This window comes from Euleptes europaea, chromosome 6 (assembly GCF_029931775.1).
Source record: "Euleptes europaea isolate rEulEur1 chromosome 6, rEulEur1.hap1, whole genome shotgun sequence".
NCBI classification, from domain to species: Eukaryota; Metazoa; Chordata; class Lepidosauria; order Squamata; family Sphaerodactylidae; genus Euleptes; species Euleptes europaea.
The window spans coordinates 88490619-88511060 of NC_079317.1; the positions used below are offsets into that span (position 1 = coordinate 88490619).

A 20442-nucleotide genomic window follows, 5' to 3' on the forward strand; every position below is an offset into this window, starting at 1 on the left:
AAAATTTTTTTAAAAGGCTTTTTTAAGCCTCCTGGTGGCCAGGGAACTGCTTTGGAGGCGCCGTGGCGATGTCTCTCCTACGCTGTCGCTGGCCACCAGGAGGCTTAGGAATGGGCTGCCAGAGAAGTACTATGGATGGTTGCTCCTGCTGTTTTACAGGGATGGAATAAGCTCCTGACATATCAGTGGCATTAGAGCAAGAGTGCCCGGCTGTGTTCACATGTCATGAATAAACCAGAGTTTGTTTGTGGCAAGTATGAATCTGGTCTATTGTTAGGCTCGCACACTCCTTCCTTCTCCTTATTCATGGAGTGTGATTGAAAACTTCCTGCTTCTAGAAGGTTTCATTCTGTTGTGATAGCCAAATAGTGAAGAATCCTGATTACTGGAAAAGAATCTAATTCAATGAAGCTCCCACATTTAAACATCCCATTCCCAACAGATTGAAGATAGAATGAAGACTTCATATGCTATGAGCGCTTCATGCAAGAGAGGAGGGAGAGTGTGTGTGAGCCTATTATGCTCATCACAAACCAGCTTTGGAAACCCTCTTTGTGTCCTGGTTGTTTTTCTCCCACAGAAGAACAGAGAATCTGGTTTTTAGTGTCTCAGCATTTTAAAAAAAACATTAACTAGTTCAAATTAACTTATTTTATATCACTTAGGAGAGAAAAGTATTGCATCAACATCACTTGCATCAACATCACTTTTAGGTAGGTCACACTATTCTTGCATCACTTGCATCAACATCACTTTTAGGTAGGTCACACTATTCTGGTTTTGTACAGCTTAGGATAAGGTTTGCCCTATCATTGATTTCTCTATATGAGTATGATTATTAGCAACTCTGTGCGTGAACGGATTTTGCTGAAAATGTTGCATTTGAAGTGGTGTGAAGTAATACCCCTTTTTTAACCTGCACGTTGTCTGTTGATTTTTCAGTTACCAAGTAATCAACATGCATGAGTTAACAGAGAGGGATTCTGATTGACTTTGTAAAAGCTTTGGAAGGTTGCTTTATTGCTCTAAGCATCATATTTGTACGAAAACAATAAAGTAAAAGATGTATAGCAAATGAGCTTGAAGGACCATTTTTCCATTTAAATAGCTGTTTTATCCTTTAATCTGTACATGAGCAGCAAAGCACTGGGCTCTCTACTTGCATTTATTTGAAAGAAAACATTGGTAGTTTCTGCAAACTTGCACTCTTCAGCACTATGCTGTGTCTGTGTGCTTTATTCTGGTGTGATGCATTTGCCTTGATAAGTAGCTTTTGAATTTCCTACATTTATGTGTTTGTGCACTTTTCCCTAGGAACCCTTACAGAAGACATTGAAGAGTTTGTAGAAAGCTGGAGAGAAAATCTTCCCCAGGATAATATTCTCTCCTGGGATACCTCTTTTAACTTTGAGCCACCCTGTTTGACTCACACTCGAGCATTTTTACAGGTGTGCATGAGAATTAATGAAGGAAATTAGTTTGATTATAATTCAGTGCTGTTAAGAATAGGGATATAGTGTAGTCCCCTATGAGGACTTGCATGCCCATGCCGTCCCACCAAAGAGGCTCATCTGATGGGCACATGAGAGAGGGCCTTTTCAGTGGCAGCCCCACAATTTTACAATCTATCCAGGGAGGTAGCCCTGCCCCCTCACTTTAGATCTTCATGAGGCGGCTGATGACAGTTTTATTTACTGCTGCATTTGACTGATTTAGTTTATATTTATTGGTGGTCTTAATTGAGTTTTTAAATTGTTGTCTTATTTTTTTATAATAATTTTGTTTACATTGTAAGCGATCTTGAGTTATGCAAGGTAAAAAGGCAGCTAATAAATGTTTTAAATAAATAAAAATAACTCCTTAGCATAGCAGTTCATTGACAAAACTGTAGAAACAAGATTCCACTGAACCATCCCTTCCTACTTAATATATACTTCTGATGTAGTTTTAGTTCAGACATCCCACAAAATCATTATTTAATTAAGCTTATAGGTAGTGTTGTTGTCTGAATGCAGGCCACTTGACTAACTATGGCTAGTTAGGGTCCATCAGTCTAGGTCTGAAGTCAGGATTAGAATTTGTTGTATACATTACATTTAATTTTCACTATGATTTCATGTGATGTCTGAATGCAGACATCCTGGCCGAATCCTGATTCTTGGGATATCCCCCAGGATACAAAGACAAGGCAATGAAATCAGCATTTGTGAGTTTAATCAGAATTTAAGTGAACATCTGTAAGCAAAATCCTGATTTCACAAACCAACCATGGTCAAATCATGTTTTTTCATTAGGTCAAAACTGAGCTACTGGGTTGCATTGATTGCTAGTATTCTGTTTGAGCAAACCATGTGAGTTTCATTTGTAGAGGCCCATATTGACATGGGGCAATCTTAAAGGAGATAGTAATCACACTGGTTAGGCGGCATGTAATGCTGGCCTCAGATTCTGCCCCACCATTCATCTTTACTATTTAAAGATGCAGTTCTTTATTCTTTACCTGAACTGTATACAAACTATTTTTATTTAGAAGAGGGTTTACAATTAGTAGACAAAGGCTTTTTGTCATACTTGAGTTATTTTTAATTCCTTCTCGTATTTCATCCTTTAATATTCTTTTGGGTTTGCTATTTTAGCATTTGAAGTCTGCAGCCAGAAGATTCCTCTGATAACTGGTGCCAGAATTTAATCAAATAATTCCTCTCCAACTTCTATTAATATGTCTTAAAGAGTTTCTCAATGTATTGGATAACAACATAGAAAAATCTGGTTAGAAATGTTGGCTATTTTTTTCCAGTTTTGTACTTAAAAATATAGCATGTCCAAAATGTCTGTCTAGTCAGAGTTCCTCTTATTTTTCCTGTGCAGGACTGCACAAGTGTGTCCTGGAAAAAGAGTAGACTTGTATCTACAAAATGTGTTCACATTATATTTACATAATGAGAATACATTAACAAAAGTTGAAGTTATACTTTTGCATTACACTCTCATACTTAACTAAATATTTAAAAGGTAAACTATACAGAGACTAGATAAAGCGTCAATTGAGAATGGTAGAGTCCCTCTTGTAGTATACCCCACCAAGGATGAAAATTCTAAGCACACTGTTGGTAAACAATAGATTAAAAATCAAAGACGGGATGTTTAACTTTATCAGATGATCTAGTTTCAGTACCATATTTGGTTATTATTTTGAAAATCTGATTTCTTTACATAACTCAATTTTCTATATATCTAGAGGTCTTACACGTTATGCAGCGTGCTACTGTGGCCCCCCTTCAAACTGTGTCATGAATTTGTGAGTCCATATCCTTTCATGGCCAGTTGCACCAATGACCTGTGCATGTAAGTATCTTTGTTGTTGTTGTTAGGAATTTCAGAATTAGAAGGCAGTTTCTGGGATTAATAGAGCCAGTGCGCATGGCTGAGACAGTTCTTCACACAGGTGGGGCTGTGATAAATCAATCTCTTACCAGTTATGACTATCGTAATTTTTTTTATATTACAAAATGAAATATTTTAGAGCAAGTTGAAGATTTTGCTGAGACCCTGAAATGGCAGACATCTTAATGAAATAACATTTAGGAAGATTTTTTGTGTATTTGCATGATAATTAGGTAAATAAAATTATATCAATTTTTTTAAGGTCAGCAGTTGGTAATGCAACGTGGTGTCGAGCATTAACAGAATATGCAAGGGCTTGCGCTCAAGCAGGAAAACCTCTTTATGAGTGGCGGGCACAGTTTGAGCAATGTGGTATGTAATGCAGGGCTCCAGCATACTACCTACTTTCCATGACTCTGCATATGTTTCTCTGTCCTTTTTTACAATCTTTCACCTGAACTGTAGGATCAGTTTACCACATTCCTAACTGGTGACATACTGTCTGGCAAGAGTACATGCTTTGAGTTGTAGATCATTGCAAATGGTGATATCCATTGTGTGGCATAAAGGGTTTTTGGGAGAAAAAAACTTTTCCATCACAGTATGTTCCCCTCCACAAACTCTGGAAATTCTGTATTCCCTGGGTCATTGCTAATTATCTCAAGGAAGTTGTAAACCCATTATTTTAAATGAGAACCATAGATAGACAAATAGCTAGATAGTCCCCACTCTTTCCTATGGTTCGGAATTAGAACTCAGAGGTCAGAAGATACTAACAGCCCGTTCCTGAGAATGGGGCTGAAAGTAGATAGGAGGCGGCGTGACCTTGCTGCCAGCGTAAATGTGTGTAATCACGCAATTACACGTATGCACGCCAGCGGCGAGGCCAGTCCCGCCGACGGCCGAGCACCGCGGGACCACACCTCCCCCCTCCACCGGCGTGGCCTCTCTGTGGTGCCAGCAACGGCGTGGAGAGGCCACGGCCCAGGGGGGCGTTCTGGAGGCAGTCTGGGGGGAGGAGCCGCTGCTTGGTCGGCTTCCTACCCTTTTTTGGCCACTTGCACCGGCGGCCAGAACAGCTTTGCTGCGCCTGCTATTTAGCAGCCGCAGCCTCGCTGTTTTCAATGGGGTGAACAGCCCCAGTTAAAAAAAGCCGCAAAACAGCTTTTTTTGTTTAACGCAGGGCCATCTTAACGCATGGGCCCGATGGGAACTTTCCCAGGGGCCCCACGAGCATAGGGGCCCTATGCTAATCTGTGTATGTTAAATGACTTGCCATATGTTTAATATTATCGACCATTTACTTTTTATTCCTGTGAGTGGTTGTCGTAGGGGCCCCAGCACACTGGTTTGCCTAGGGGCCCATAATACTGTTAAGACAGCCCTGGTTTAACGGCGTTGAGGAAACAGCTTAGGAAGAGTCGCCTCAGCTCAGGAATGGGCTGTAAAAGCCTTCTTCCTGGGAGCATAATGCAAACATTCTGTCACAGGTTAAAAAAGTCATGTGAAGTCATCATGGAGTACTTGAGGTGCAATGCTACCAACTCAACATGACAAATACTCTTGATAACTATTACAAAAGAACAAAAACATGGGAAAACATAATTCTCCCTGTGATAATTGTGTTATCTAGATTAGATCTCAGTTTTCTCTCTTTGATGTACATACCTCCCTTGACTGTAATTGCTTTGTGTGGAAATTGCTATTCTTTCTAATCACACTAAATGGGTAGCAGTGATCAACACAGTATTTTAATAAAAGGGCAAAGAAAGACTCTTACAGCCCATTCCTCAGCTGACGGCGTACGGAGATGGCGGGGACGAGGTGTAGCTGCGCCTCCTCCTAAGCCATTTTGCGTATGCTGTTAAACAACAAAAAAGCCATTTTGCGGGGCCTTTTGCCTCATAGGGAGCAGCGAGGCTGTGCCTGCTAAAAAGCAGGTGCAGCTCCATCGTTCCCAGCGCTGGCGTACCGGGCCGAACTGGGATAGGAAGCCGCCCGGGCAAAAGGCCCCGGTTAAACAGAAAAAAAACGTGAAATGGCCACCTCCTAAGAGGTTTCGGCTGAAAACCTCAGGAATGTGCTGTTAGTATCATATTTCACATTTTTATCCATGACAGCAAGCATATTAATACATATGTTGAATTAGGATAGAATGTGCATGAGAGAGTAGTATATAACCCTGTGCCTCTGGCTATGACTGCAGTCAGACATCATGGCCGACTTCTGTTTCTCTACCACGTATGAAAACATACTTGCTGTGTTTCTGTGCTACTTTCATCCTTCTGTCATGCATGGAAAGTGATTGAAAACTTCAGGAATCAAACAACAATTTTATATAATGCACAAATTCAAGTGTTTCAGTAAATTGGGGCTTGTTTTCTTCCTAGAGAGGGGAGTTCTAGATCACAGTATAGTCCTAGTTTGTGGGGGAGAAAGTATTTATTAATTAATTAAAATATTCATACCTCACTCCCTCCATCGAACTAATTCTGATATACCCAGTGTCTGCATTTGGGCAGCCCAGCAAACTGAGTTTCAAACTAGTGAGCTTTTGATCTGACACCAGTAATCCTTCAGTAATGAGCAGAGTCATGAATGAGCAGGGAAGTCTGCCAACAAGTCATGTTTGTTCTTATGTATAGCAGAAGTTTGTCATCATGTTTGAATGCAGCTTTGGATATCTTATTCTGCCAGTCCATAAAATAGATAAAACTTTTAGATCTTATTTTTTTGACAATTTCATTATGTTCCCAAACACGTAGAATGATAATTTTCTCCTGCATGAATAGTGCAAAATCCACAGGTTAAGGAATCCTTTGGCTTGCCAGAATCCCGTTTTCTTCCCTTCCACTGACTAATGCGTATGTACAGGCTCACACACAAGTAGCATACTGTGATGTTGTTGGGAAATGGGGCTATCCATGCCTCCTATGTTTCTTTCCTTACTGTGCATTCAAGATCCAGCTGTCAAGTAACATGAACAGTGCATACACGGAAAGAGGGCTAGAAAAGATATGGAGACTTCTCATCCTCTGTAACTTTCTGACATGCTGCTTCTAAGCGCCTTGAGATAGCACTATGAATAGACCTCGGTAGGATTCTGCTTAGGATCTCATTGCTAATGACTGTTTTACTGTTGCATAAGCTTTTGTTTACAAGAACCCACTTCATCAGATAATTAAATTAAGCTAACCAATCCTCTCCACTCACGAAGCAGTATAATTATATAACATTTCTCTGTCTCTTGTTTTTCAGCTGTTGTATGTGAGGAACATCTTGTCTACAATGAATGTATTGACTGCTGCCCTGCTTCATGTCAGCAAAAAACTCACTGTGTTGACAGTGAACTTCCATGTGTTGATGGATGCTACTGTCCAGATGGTAGTACAGTTTTCGGTGTAGAGTTGTTTTTTTAGAAGCTATGGTGTTTCAGAAAATTATGATGGTATGCTTACAACTAAAAGCAGAAAGACAATGCCAGGAATGTGCATTTGTTTATTAACTAATCAAAACCTTAACAATAAATGCACCAAACCAATGTAATTAATCAAAACTGAAAAATTAACAGTTAATAATGTTTGGAATGCAGTTATATAAATGTGGCACAAAGTAGCTCTCTTTCAGCGCATTCCTGAAAGGAATGCCTGCGCCGGGCTTAGGAGGCAACCCAGCAGTGTTGCCTCCTAAGGAGGTTTCGGCACAAAAACCATGCAACCCTCATAGGCTCGGGAGGCTGACTGACCTCGGTCCCGCCCCCTGGCTGGTGCCAGAACGCCCTGGGAACGCCTCCCGGGGCGCTGTCATGCCTTCCGGCTTGCCACCGCAGCCTGTGCCGGCTGGGGACTGGCGCCTAGGCCTGCATGCTGGTGCTGGGGCCATTTACGCCGGTGGGCACCTTCTAAGTTCCGGTGGTTTGGGCCCCTGCGCTGGTGGAGGCCGGCGTCTGCCTCCTAAGGCCTTTTTGCCCGAATTTCAAGAATAAGCTGAAAGTCTGTTTGCTCTGTAATTATTTAGAAATAGACCACCTCACCCTGTATATTTAGATTCATTGGTTTTAGCATGCTGAGAGGAACTGGCTGATTGCACAAAGACCTTCTGTCACCCCATAAGTGGAGCCACAAGTCTTCAGAGCTGTCTTTTACAACCTGCCTGACAGGTAGGAGTGGAAATACTCCTTGCAGTTGCCTCCAGCTTCCATCCTGTTTATGATCAGTGATATCAAATGCTGTTGAGAAGTACAAGAAAATCAACAGTGACATACTTCTCTATCTATGGACAGACAGTGCAATCCTAAGGGGAGTTACTCCAGTCTAAGCCCATTGAAATGAATAGGTTTAGACTGAAATAACTCCCTTTAGGATTGGACTGTAAGGCTATCAGTTTGACCTGCAGTTTCAGTTCTTGAACAAGGATTGAAACCAGATTAAAATGGGTCCAAATAAATTAGCCACATTAAAGCAACCCGGCTGTTGACCAGACATGATTTAGTCTGTGAATGGAATTTTGATCTTGGCCTGTATTCCAAAATTATTCTTGAATTTTGTTCTTATTGACTGTTTCATCCTAGGATTTATTTATGAAAACAGATTATGTGTAAACCCTACGGAATGCCCTTGTGATTACCATGGAACTGTTCACAGAACTGGTTCTTTGATTCATGAAGAATGCAACAATTGGTTTGTAATTTTTAAGTATTTATTCCCTTAATATTGTATTTATTCCATATAATAGTATAGAACATTTGAAACTTAAGTGCTTACTTTTGTAAAACGTGCACCCTTGTAAACTGGCATTTGCCTCTTTATTCATTCTTGCTACTGTTAGAACCTCTGACCTGGTATCTGGAAATTTGGAGTGTTTAAAGCACATTGACAGTAGGTAGAATAACTGCATTATTTTCCATTCAGGAAACCCATGTTTATCCCTCTGGTTAACCATGTATTCTTAGATTCTGGCTTTTCATGGCTTGGTCTCATATTACACTATTTGCTTTCTTTTTCTACTCTTCAATTTCCTGTTGTCAGGTAAGGAATTTCTGTTCAGTGTCTTCATATTAACAGACATAAATCAACAAATAACTATTTGTATTTCAGCACATGTGTTGGAGGAAAGTGGATTTGCACAAATCTTACCTGTCCAGGTATGTCTTCCTTCAGATGTTTTATACAAATGCCTTATTTTGTTACTTTGTACATGAGTTGTGGTATGAGTGTCTGTATTGACACTCATAGTTTCTATCATTATTTTAAATTTAACTTGTTTTAATTTTTTTACTGTGTATCTTTTTGGAGTTATAGATGCACAATCATGTTAGTTAGAAATTTGTAAGTAGCTGCAACATAAAGGTGGTCTTCATAGCAAAATCACACTTTTATATTAAGTTCTGCAGATCCCTAACAATGGTTTCATTTATGCATTTATGCAAGTTTATACATTGACTGTATTTCATGTGAATATGCTGCTTGTACTACTGGAATTTTTTTATGACTTGGCTGTACAAAAAATTGTAATTTTTTGTATTATTAAGATAGTTATAGTTTTCTTGTATGCTATGTGCATTCTATATGGGAAAGTGATCAATACACTCTACACAAAATAAATTTTAGAATTCAAATAATCTAGATTTTACCTGGTTGCTTTCTTTTTTTAAAAATTAGTTAGATGGGTGCTAGCCAGACAACTCTGAGACATTAATTCGAATCATGTTTACTTGGGGCAGGCTCCATTGAAATCAGTAGGACTCATTTCTGAGTAAATATCTTTAGAATTTCTTATTTTGAACCACTGAGCTCACTGCGTCCCTAAGCTCAGGGCTATTTCCTAACGACAGCTAACTTTCCCTCTGTATTAGCTGTTGTCCCATTTTTAGGCTCTTTTGATTATTTGTTTGGTAGGAAGACAGAGTAGGAGGAGAGAGCCATCAAGTTCTTACCTCCTTGAAACAGCAGAAAGGCCTAAATTCCTGTGAGAATATATTGTTTGCTCTAGCTCCAATCCATCAGACCGTACCTGTTGTCCATGTGATGAGGGGTAGGCAGTCATGCTTGCTGAGTAGGGGTTACCTTATTCATGTTAATTACCTTTATCAGAACTTTATCAGATTGCTGAGCACTTTCCCCTTATAGTTTGTTTGTGGAATGTTCAGTATTTTAAGAGTTTTTTGAATGATTAAAAAAATAATAGTTCACAGTATAGTACTGGGCTTGCTAGAAGAGTGTTGAGTGGCTAATACTTAGCGATCCTAGGCATGACAAACAGGCAGGAGAACCTTGTAACCTTTAACAAAGTATCCACAGTTAATAGATGCTCTGAATTGGAATCTGCTGGCCATTCAGTTCAGGGGTTTCAGTATTGAGAAACTTCAATTTCTTCCCACTTTCAACTGAAAAACCCAGAAATGCTTTCTAGACCAGGGGTCGGCAAACTCATTAGTCAAAAGAGCCAAATATCAACAGTACAACGACTGAGATTTCTTTTGAGAGCCAAATTTCTTAAACTTAAACTATATAGGTAGGTACAGTGTTTATTAACTTAATAAACTTTAATTAAAGTTTTAAGTCTTAATTAGACTAAAGGTACACTGAATAAAACTTGATATCATACTTAATAGTGATCTTATTTATTGATAAAAATTAAATTGTAAGTCCCTGCCATTTCCCCCTCCCCGTCCAGAGTCCTCGTCTGGAGGCCTGGTCTACCGCCATAAAAGCCTATTGGTAGACCTGGCCTCTGGCTGAGTCCCATTGGGAGGCCAGGTCTACCCATTGGCTTTCTTGGCCGTAGACCTGGCCTCCGGAGGCCCATAGAAGCCAATTGGTACACCTGGCTTCTGAAAGGGGACTTTTTCCCCTCCTCAGAGTCCAGGTCTACCACCAAGAAAGCCAGTGGGTAGACATGGCCTCCCAATGGGACTCAGCCGGAGGCCAGGTCCACCAAAGGAAGCCCGCCCCACCCAACAGCTGATAGGCGGGCAGGGGGGGCAGGAACCATCGAGCCGCGCGCCCAGCAATCGCGCGGCTAGAGGGGAGGGGAGGCTTTAGCCTCCCAACCATTGAGGGCAAGGGAAAGGGGGACCTGGCCATTCTCCATGGTGGTGGGGGGAGAGACAGCGCGCCCGCTCGCCTGCTCTCTCGCGCTCTCTCTCTCAGGCGTGCCGGCTCTGCAGCCCGGCTGCCGGCGCGAGCGGGCACGACAGCAGGGGCTCCGAACCAAGTTCAGAGAGCCGCACTCAATGGGCCAAAGAGCCGCATGTGGCTCGGGAGCCGCAGTTTGCAGACCCCTGTTCTAGACCAATATAGCCTGGAGTGGTTCAGCAAATTATTAACCTCTGTGTATTTGCTGGATGAGAGCCTCGTATCTAGAAAGGTCGATAGTGCCGTTATTAGAAGAAATTAAGGCAAAGCTATGGAAGATGTAGCTACTAGAGTTTTATAATTTAGGAAAATTCAGTTTACCATTCATACGGCCATTTTGGGAGAATTGTTGTGGGATACAAATTTAGTAATTATATAAGATTGAGGGCCCATTCTCATGATTGCAGTTTTAATTCTAGCTGTATTGTCATAGGATGAACCAGCCATGTACGTGCTGACTGCCATGGGCTCAGCCCAAGTCATTATACTAGATTGTAATTACAGCTTTTTGTATGAACAAGCCTTTAGTGCTTGTATTTTTATAGTGCTTTCTGTATTGGGATACAGCTTTCCCATCAGAATAAATAATATAGTCAATCATTCATTCAGGCTTTTAAATTAATACTGTGGCATTAATATACCTCAGCCTAGACAGGACTGTACATAACTGCACATCATGTTCTTATAGCATATTGAAAGACTTTTATCATTTGTTGTTAGCTGAATGTTCGGTCTCGGGAGATATACACTTCATGACATTTGATGGACGCAAGTACACATTCCAAGCTACTTGCCAGTATATTCTGGCAAAAAGCCTTACTTCTAGTAAATTTGCCGTTACTCTGCAGAATGCTCCTTGTGGACAGGTAAGGCTATAGAACCCTTGTCTTGGTTGCTTGACATCAAGAGATTCTTATGTGCAATACTGTATGGGTCTCTGGACTGTGGCTACTTTCTTACTTTGGGGAAGGAATATAGCTTAGTAACAGAGCACACTCTTTGCATTTAGGTAGTCCTGTGTTTTAGCACCTGAATTTACTGTAAAAAAATCTTAAATGGTATGGCTGGAAAGGACCTCTGCCTGCAGTTTTGAATACCAGCTACCTGTCATAGAGACAGAGGGGGTTACCGCACTTTGTATTCCCAGCGATGAATTAAGAGTTTGAAAATGTTATAAAAACATCGCTTTAAAAGGGTTTTTGGATACCACGGCTTATAAATGGTTGGAAGACGTCTTCACAGCTAAAGGGGCCAAACAAAGTGCAAACAATATTTTTTATAACGTTTTCAAACTCTTAATACATCACTGGGAATACCTAGTGCGGTAACAGCCTGTGCTTGACTGGTTAATTCAGTACAATGCAGCTTCATGTATGACTGATCTAGAGCAGTTGAATTCTAAAGATTTGGTTCAATCATGGCCTCAACAAAACAAATTGCACTGGTGAATGAGTTCTTGAGATTGTAGGGGATGTGTCTTCCATTTCTTAATCTTCTTAATGCTGTGTAATAGCCCAGAAATTGCTATTCATATATTTCCAACATACTTAAAAAGAACATATAGATACAAGCTCCCTTGATCAGGTATGAATGGCAAACTTAGAACATAGCATCTGTCCTTTCAGGTGTTAAGTTGTGAGGACTCTGATAAACTATAGTCATCTTTTTCTTTTGGTTGCTGGTTGTAAAATGCATCCAGTTAGAATATTTGAAGGCAAATAACCAAATTCTCAGATGCGGTAAAAAGTATTTTCTTCTTTCTATTTGAAATGGGGCTAAATTATTTCATTTCATAATATATTTTAAAAACCTGAGGCTTTTGAAGCATTATTCAAAATTTCCCTAAAATTACGCAGTTTTATCACATTCAAACAAATTATATATATAAATATCCATAGAGATTCTGGCTCTTTGAATCACAAGGGAGTACAGTCATCTAGAGCCTTAGAATTGTTGACATAAATAATCATCAGGTAACAAGTGAGTTTGGAATGATGTATCATTTTGTTCAAACACTTTTTGAAAGAGAGTCAGGCAAGTGATCAGCACAGTTTAACCTTATCTGAGGTTCAAGTGACAGTATCATTAGATTATGTAGTTGCTTATGTTGAAAGTATTTTGACTGTAGGAATTTTTGTTAAGTGACTAGTGACTGAGGCACCATTCATGAGGAAGCAGCTGCTGATAGTTAGATTAGTCTTGTGAAAGACAGTTCACCCAGAGTATTATTGTAAGTAGGGTGTTGTTGTTTTTTAAAGGAACATACTTGGAAAAATACACATTCATAGTTATTTAGCAATAATTTCCCCAGATAGATATACTACTGCATAGTTTTAAAGACTTTTCTTCATACTTCCTTTGGATACAGCGAAAATTAAAATGGCATTGTTATCTGAGTATATCTAGTCATTGCATTGAGTTTTGAAACCAGCAAAGTTGTCTAGTCATGTAATGCAACACTAACCAAACATGTTTGCTCTTATGGAAGTTTTCCTATTCTTTTAGGTTTTTCTATTCTTTTAGGACTGGATGTTACTCTTGTGAATCTATTTTGGTTTAGATGGAGGTGGTTTCTGTGCACCAGTGTCTTATTAAGGTGTTCTTCACCTCCCAGGTGTAATGTGTTGCCTTCCCCATTTACTCCTGCCAATTGTGCAACTCACTTTCTAGCATATTCTTTATCTTATAGGGTCAGGAATATAATGTTTCCCTGTTTAATTTGTTTATTTTTCCCAATTGAGAAATGTGAAGGAATGCCTGATTCTTCTTCCCCTCCTCCTAATATATTCAGGTCTCCAGATGGTATCTGGGATTTTCTGGGATACAGGGAAATGGGTCCTGAGAAATTTGGGAGTAACCGGGAATATCAGGATTGCTTTTTCTTTAATTTTGCTGTGCGTCTCTGACAATGTCTTCTTGCCAGGGCTTTGTATCAGCTTGCCAGGTTGATTTGACTTAGATTCTGTGCTTTGAAATTAGTTCTGTGGTTCTTGCAAGTTGCAATGTTGTTTTCTTTGCTCAGTGTTTGGCTACGGTTTGCCCTAGAGAAAGCTTGGAATCCCCCCCCATAGGAAACAATGGAGGATGGCTAGTGGCACTTTGTTCAGGAGCCCATAGAGGTCCAATTCATTTGAAATTTAGGACATATTTAGCAGACAGACACCAGCAGCTCTGCTGCAATTTTAATGCTATTAGATTAAAAAAACAGCCCCTCCAGCTCCCTGGAAAGATTCCCCATAGGGAATAATGGAGCCTAATAATATTGGAAACCTGAAAAAATGCATCCATATACCAAACTGGTGTTTGGGATCTGAATAACCGGGTATACCTAAATCTTTTGACTCCCTGATATCCAGATCCAAAAAATACCAATTTTTCTTCTGAATTGCTTTTTTCCAAGTACAAGGCAATCAGAAATTTTGCTGCCAGTAGCAGTATTGAAACAATACATTGTTTTTTAATATTTCAGATTTTTCTGCAAACCTGGGGCTTTTTTCAGGTTTGTAGAGATCCGTCGTCTCTGTTCATGGCTTCAGCCTCTGGATTTAAGTATTCACAAATTAGGCCACATTGAGAATTAAATATATCGATATCTATACACACACAATTAAACAATTAAACAAAACACACCCTCATAGTTTTGATTGTTTTGATGCTTGATTCAATTATGCCTTTTTCTATTTTGAAATGAGCAACAGTAAATGAATATTACTGCTTCATCATTAACTTCACCAAACCATCCCTAAGATGCTGCCCTTGATGTTATTTTTAGAACCAAGATGGAGCTTGTATCCAATCAGTCAGTCTTGTCCTTGACCAAGACTCCAAGAGGCAAGTGACTTTGACCCATTCAGGAGATGTTTTGGTATATGACCAGTACAAAATTAATCTGCCTTATATTGATGGTAAGGAACAACAAATATTTAATAAAAATAATGCTTCCAAGTGGGAAATGTTATATTTTAAATTATGTGTATTATCATGTTTCTGCAGTTCTTGCTTCTCTTTACAAGACTACTTGATCCTCTGTTTCTTTTTCTTCAAATCTTTACATCATCATATCCCAGAAGTTAGCTATCTGTCAACAAATCCATATATGCCTGGAATAGTTTAGGGGTGTGTAAACTCCCCATGTATTGAATGGGCTTGAATAAAACAAATTGTTTGTAAAATACTAAAAACAAACCATTTTAGCTCAGTGTTTTTAAAGAGCAAGCCCTGTTACGTTATGGTTGTGGTCATTATGTTCATAATTGGAATAACCATCTTTCTGCCAGCCACCACCACTTGTCTTCTTGCTACCATTTTCCTTTTCTAGACAGGCTTGTAGTAGAACGGAACACAGCTTCCAGATCTACTGTCTGAAACCTATTCTGTAACAAGTATCTTTTCCCACTACCTCGTTCCTGGGTAAGTTTTAGAAGATGGGTGACTAGGAAATTTCTTAGCTTGATCAAATTCAGACTTATTTGGAAGTGAGTTTGTCCTTTGGAGATGTGAGTTGGGGAGGTGAACTGTAGAAATTTACTGTTTGCTGCAGTTGTAAGGTTCAGGTCCATTAGAGTATTTCTGAGACAGTCTTTCCCACTTTTTATGCTGTTTAAGGAAACCTTGATATATTGTCTGAACTTTTGTTATTTTCAGCAACTTTAACTTTGCCTTGGTTTAAAAATGTTGAAAGTGAACTAACATAAAATGCAGCATGTGAATGATGCTGATATTTAATGCTATTGTAGACTTGGGGCTTGCTTAGAAGATCAGTCCGTTGATTCCTTTCTAATGCTGTCCTATGAATTTCAATATACCTCACTTCACTTCAGTAGCTTCAGGGGCAGAAAAACGTTCAGCATGATGACATGCTATTACATATTCAGTATTCTAAGGGACAGGAGAGATGAAATACAGACTTTATGTTTTGTGTAGCAGTCCTTCACTTTCCATAGCATCTTGTTCTAGCCATATCAACGTATCAATATTGGTGGTGAAAGTGCTGTCAAATTGTAGCTGACTTTTGATGACCCTGTAGGGTTTTCAAGGCAAGAGATGAACAGAGGCGGTTTGCCACTGCCTGCCTCTACGTAGCAACCCTGGCTTTGGCGGTCTCCCATCCAAGTACTAAGCAGGGCCAACCTTGCTTAGCTTCCAAGATCTGACGAGATCGGGCTAGCCTGGGCCATCTAAGTCAGGGCATAACAACACAATATATAGTGGCCTGCTTGATGTTAATTGTTTAATTATAGTTTTCCCTCAGATATTCTTTGGCTGGTTTTTAAAATACTTTAAAACTATATTCTTTTTGACACTGTTTAAATTAAACTATACACAAGAACATGTCTTTTCGCATAATCTTCTGATTAGTCTGTTGCATCCAAAGAAACATGGTAGAAAATATATCATCAATAACAATAAATAGTTGAAAATTGATTAAATGGAGACTAAAACTTCTCTTAAGAATAAGTTAGGCTACTGTTTTTAATTATCTCTAATTTTTATTTTCTAGATTCTTTTGAAATACGGAAACTTTCCTCTGTATTTTTGCAAATAAAGTCATATATTGGATTACAAATATTATATGACTGGGAGGGCTTGAGACTTTATCTCCAAGCTGATGCTAGGTGGAAAGATGATACTGTGGGGCTATGTGGAACATTTAATGGAAATACTGAAGATGATTTTCTGTAAGTGTCAGTAAAACTCTTTTTGTAGACATACATTGATGTTTCCTGATTATCTAGAGCAGCGGTTCCCAAACTGTGCTCCATGGAGTATTTGGTGCTCTGCGAAACATCTCCTAGTGCTCCGTGAAGGGATTGGAAAAAAAATACTACCGTCATTTGGTTTAGTATATAGGTGCTAGGTGAAAATTAGTGCTCTGTGACGAATTTCTCTCCTCAAAAGTGCTCCATGACTCAAAAAGTTTGGGAATTGCTGATCTAGAGTGTTATTTTCCCCTGGCTTGATGTGATAATGGAATAGATCCCTTTGGTGTATTAGAAGAATAAAATCATGTTGGAGACCCTGAATCCATAATAGTCATTTTGTATAAGATGTCAATTTTTGGCAAATATAAAATTTTAATTTATTCTGATTGGAGGCAGACTGTCTTACGAGAACAGATCATAATACCTGTGTTAAACAAGGGGGTAGCTAGTTATTTTATTGGATTTTTAGGCTGCTCTTCCAGAGTAGGTCCTTCTCAGAGTGGCTATAAAGAGCTGTTAGATGCACTCACCTTAGAACACTATCAGCCTATATTTAGTTGAAAGGCCTTTTTTTTTTTACTCTTTTTGTTCTGTGTTCCAACTAGGATGCACCTTGATTTGTTCTGGGCCCCCTACTAGATTGTTAGCTGCTAGGTCATCTTCTGTGACATATTTGCCAATCATTTTGCAGATAACATATCTAATATGTTAACATATCTAACATATCTAATATGTGATCTGAGTGGAGCTTCCTTTGACAGCATGGTCTTTGTCAAAGTATCCTATCTACTGTCGAAGGCTTTCATGGTCAGAGTTCATTGGTTCTTGTAGGTTATCCGGGCTGTGTAACCGTGGTCTTGGTATTTTCTTTCCTGACATTTCGCCTGCAGCTGTGGCAGGCATCTTCAGAGGAGTAACACTGAAGGACAGTGTCTCTCAGTGTCAAGTGTGTAGGAAGAGTAATATATAGTCAGAAGGGGGTTTGGGTTTGAGCTGAGTCATTGTCCTGCAACGTATTAAAGGTAATGTGCAAATCATTGTCCTGTAACAATTGTTAACAGATCATTTCAGGATACAATGGTTACACATTAACATACCACACCCTCATTAGCACATTATCTTGATACTTACAGGACAATGACAAAAATGCTGGGAAATCTAATCACAGATCTCTCACACAATAACGTAGTTTGGAACTTAGGTGCAGGCCTTCTTGGAAGCACAGATGTACACATCTGTTGATGATTGTAGGAATATTTCTACAGCTAACCTAGTCACTTCAACTCTTTCTGGGTGTTATGTTCTTCTGATTCTTTGAGGATCTTCTTGATAGTCCTTAATGTTCTGTGGTTGGGATAAATGCGTTCTCAAATTCAGTGTCAGGAAAGAACCATGAGTCGTATAAGAATGCTTCTATGTGGTGCAGTGATGGCTAGAGTGTTGGACTAGGCTCTGAGAGACCAAGGTTCAGATGTTCACTCTGCTTTGGAAGCTCGCTAGGTGACCTTGGGCCAGTCACTCTCAGCTTTATCGACCGCACAGGGTTGTTATAAGGATAAGGGGTACAAATGAAATAAATAAATAATAAATTCATGCCCACTACTCCTCCTTCACCGGGTATTATTGATTAAATATATTACTAATTTAAAATTTATTCTTTAGTTTCCATATTCGTCACCTCTTGGGTTGCTGGAGTTGAGTCTAAATAGTAGCAGTAGTATCCATAGGTCTTTTAATTGATTTGAAGAAAAGAGAGCATAAGAATGATTGCAAAAGATTAATAGGTATTTTTTGTAAAAGAATGTTCCCAAAATATAGAGAAACCTAGATTAGGAAGGGTTAGACATCCCTAAAATGGGATTAATCACAGTGTATCCAGTCAACAGCCTTCTTAAAGTCAAAGGCAGCAACAGTATTAATTAGAATTGTTCTGGATTGCACTAACTATTTTTATTATGTCCTTTTGTGACAATGTTCTTTTTTTAAAATGAAATAAAAAAGATCTCCAGTAGGAGTGCCAGAAAGTACACCTCAGCTTTTTGGAAATGCCTGGAAAACTTCATCAGCCTGTGGCCCTGAGCATGACAGTTCACCAATGGATCCGTGTGATGTTCACCTACAAGCAGGTGAGTGTACAGATGAAGGTATCTATAAACATCATTTGAAAAATACTGTTAAGATGCAATATTACAGCAGAAACAGCAACATCCTGAACAGTGTGTTGCTGGCTCAGACCAAGCCCTTTTCTAGAACCGTGAGAGTGTGCTAGTTATTACAGTTAAACTAGTGTTTTAAGGAAAATAGTGTGAACTACCCCCACTTATTAAAGTAGATTACTTTTTTTTTTTAAAGGCAACTAATTTGCCTAGCCCAATGGATTTTTTGCACTCTGCTAGTGAGGAAGACGTTTGTCAAGGTAGCACTCATCATAAACTGCAGAAAGTCTGCTATGGGGCAAGAACAGCTAACCCACCAATATAAATGTAATTTCGGAATTGAAATTAAAAACGTTATTTCATGACTCATGAGATTGCATGGATGCGTTGGGATGGCGAAGTTGACATGGGAGAGGCCCCATGTTGTAAGTTTGTACTGGGCCCAGTATAAAAAAAGGTCTCCTGGACAGGAAAATTTGGGGGTTGCTATCTTTAGGGAGACTTTCACTAAAACATGGCTTTTCTATTACTTCAACAGCCTCTTATTCAACAGAAGCTTGCAGCATCGTTACGAAAGAACTCTTTGCTTCGTGCTTTTCCTATCTGAGTCCTCTCCCCTATTTTGAACAGTGTAGAAGAGATACCTGCAAATGCGGGCAGATCTGTATGTGTTCCGCTCTAGCCCATTACGCCCATCAGTGCCGCAGATTTGGAGTAGTCATAGACTTTCGAAGTAATGTCCCAGAATGTGGTAAGTTGTTCTTCAGTGTACACTTAATTTGTCATCTTGCACAAATTTCAAGCCAAATATGAGTTCAAAAGAACCCGCTGGATATCTAAATTGAATTCTTATTTTGGGATATTAAGTAGAAATTCTGTTTGTGTACTAGGTTGTATTTTTTAAAATCCAATCTGAAATTCTGTTGCTGGTTCTTCAGCCCACCTTTAAAAGGTCTCCCCCCACACTCATTGATACCATGATAGTGAGTAATATGTCTTGGTTTGAAGATTTAAGTTTTACTACTTTGATAGAATGAAGTATTGGGGGGGGGGGGGGGTTGGTAACAGGATTTTATACCGTACATTGAGTGTAGTAAATAATTTAGATTTTAATTTGTGTCTGTGTAGTAGGAAGTACATATTCTTTGTATATTGCTGGATGTAAAGTGTGATTTCTTTTTAGCTAACTAAATTGTGGTTGGATTGTTCATGTTTACTGAATTTTATCACAGTGTGTGGGATGAAAAACGCTGCAGACCTTTGGGAATGGATTGTTTTTGATGCTTTGACTTTGTAATGTGAGAAGTCTGTTTCGTTTGGGTAGCTCTTTCATGTGAAGATACAAAGGAGTACAGTACCTGTGTATCTACCTGTGGCAGAACCTGCCAAGCATTATCCATGCCAGAGACGTGCAGTGGTGATTGTGCTGAAGGCTGCACCTGCCCTCCTGGAATGTATCTGAACAGCAAAACTGACAGATGTGTACAACAGTAGGTATAATTACAGTGTTAACGTGATTGCTTATCTGACTATGTGGCTGAAAATTGGCCATACTTTTCAAATAGCACCGCAGACATTTTGGCATTTTTGCCACATCCACCCCTAAGTATAAGAGAGTGCTATTCCAGTGTTTTTAGCCCTGACTCTACTAGTCTTGCCTCTTTAATGCTCACTGAATATCAGTCTTCTAAATGGTTAGGCCATATTGAGCAAAAAAATCAAAACTTTAGGAATTTCTTTAGACTCGCTAGCACTGGTTTCTGAAGCATCTGCTTATAAAATCATAAAATGCCGAAACCTAGATATAGAATTCCAAGAACTTAATTATGCAGCTAGGAAAACCTGTTCCCCACTATATCTGGGGATTACACCACCTTCAGATGGCCCAGCATTCTATTTTTACCACCTGACTAACCCCCAGCATCGTAGAGCCTTTATGCTTGCAAGGTTTAATGTTTTGCCTACAGCTGGGCTATTTGGGAGGTTTCAGAAAACCCCATACATAAACAGACTCTGTCCTTGCAGATTGAGATGTGTAGAATTGTTACAACATGTTTTTCTGTA

At 39.4% G+C, this 20442-nt stretch overlaps 1 protein-coding gene across 1 annotated transcript in view; it reads left to right on the forward strand.

Moving 5' to 3' along the window:
* Positions 1–20442, forward strand: part of OTOG (otogelin) — a 112032-nt gene that overhangs the window by 15873 nt on the left and 75717 nt on the right. The window contains exons 9-20 of the mRNA XM_056851946.1: positions 1315–1448; positions 3239–3345; positions 3647–3756; positions 6643–6768; positions 7955–8063; positions 8481–8527; positions 11241–11386; positions 14293–14425; positions 16021–16198; positions 18224–18348; positions 18917–19129; positions 19703–19868. Of these exons, the coding sequence (XP_056707924.1) occupies positions 1315–1448; positions 3239–3345; positions 3647–3756; positions 6643–6768; positions 7955–8063; positions 8481–8527; positions 11241–11386; positions 14293–14425; positions 16021–16198; positions 18224–18348; positions 18917–19129; positions 19703–19868 (1594 nt within the window). The remainder of the gene's footprint in view (positions 1–1314; positions 1449–3238; positions 3346–3646; positions 3757–6642; positions 6769–7954; positions 8064–8480; positions 8528–11240; positions 11387–14292; positions 14426–16020; positions 16199–18223; positions 18349–18916; positions 19130–19702; positions 19869–20442) is intronic.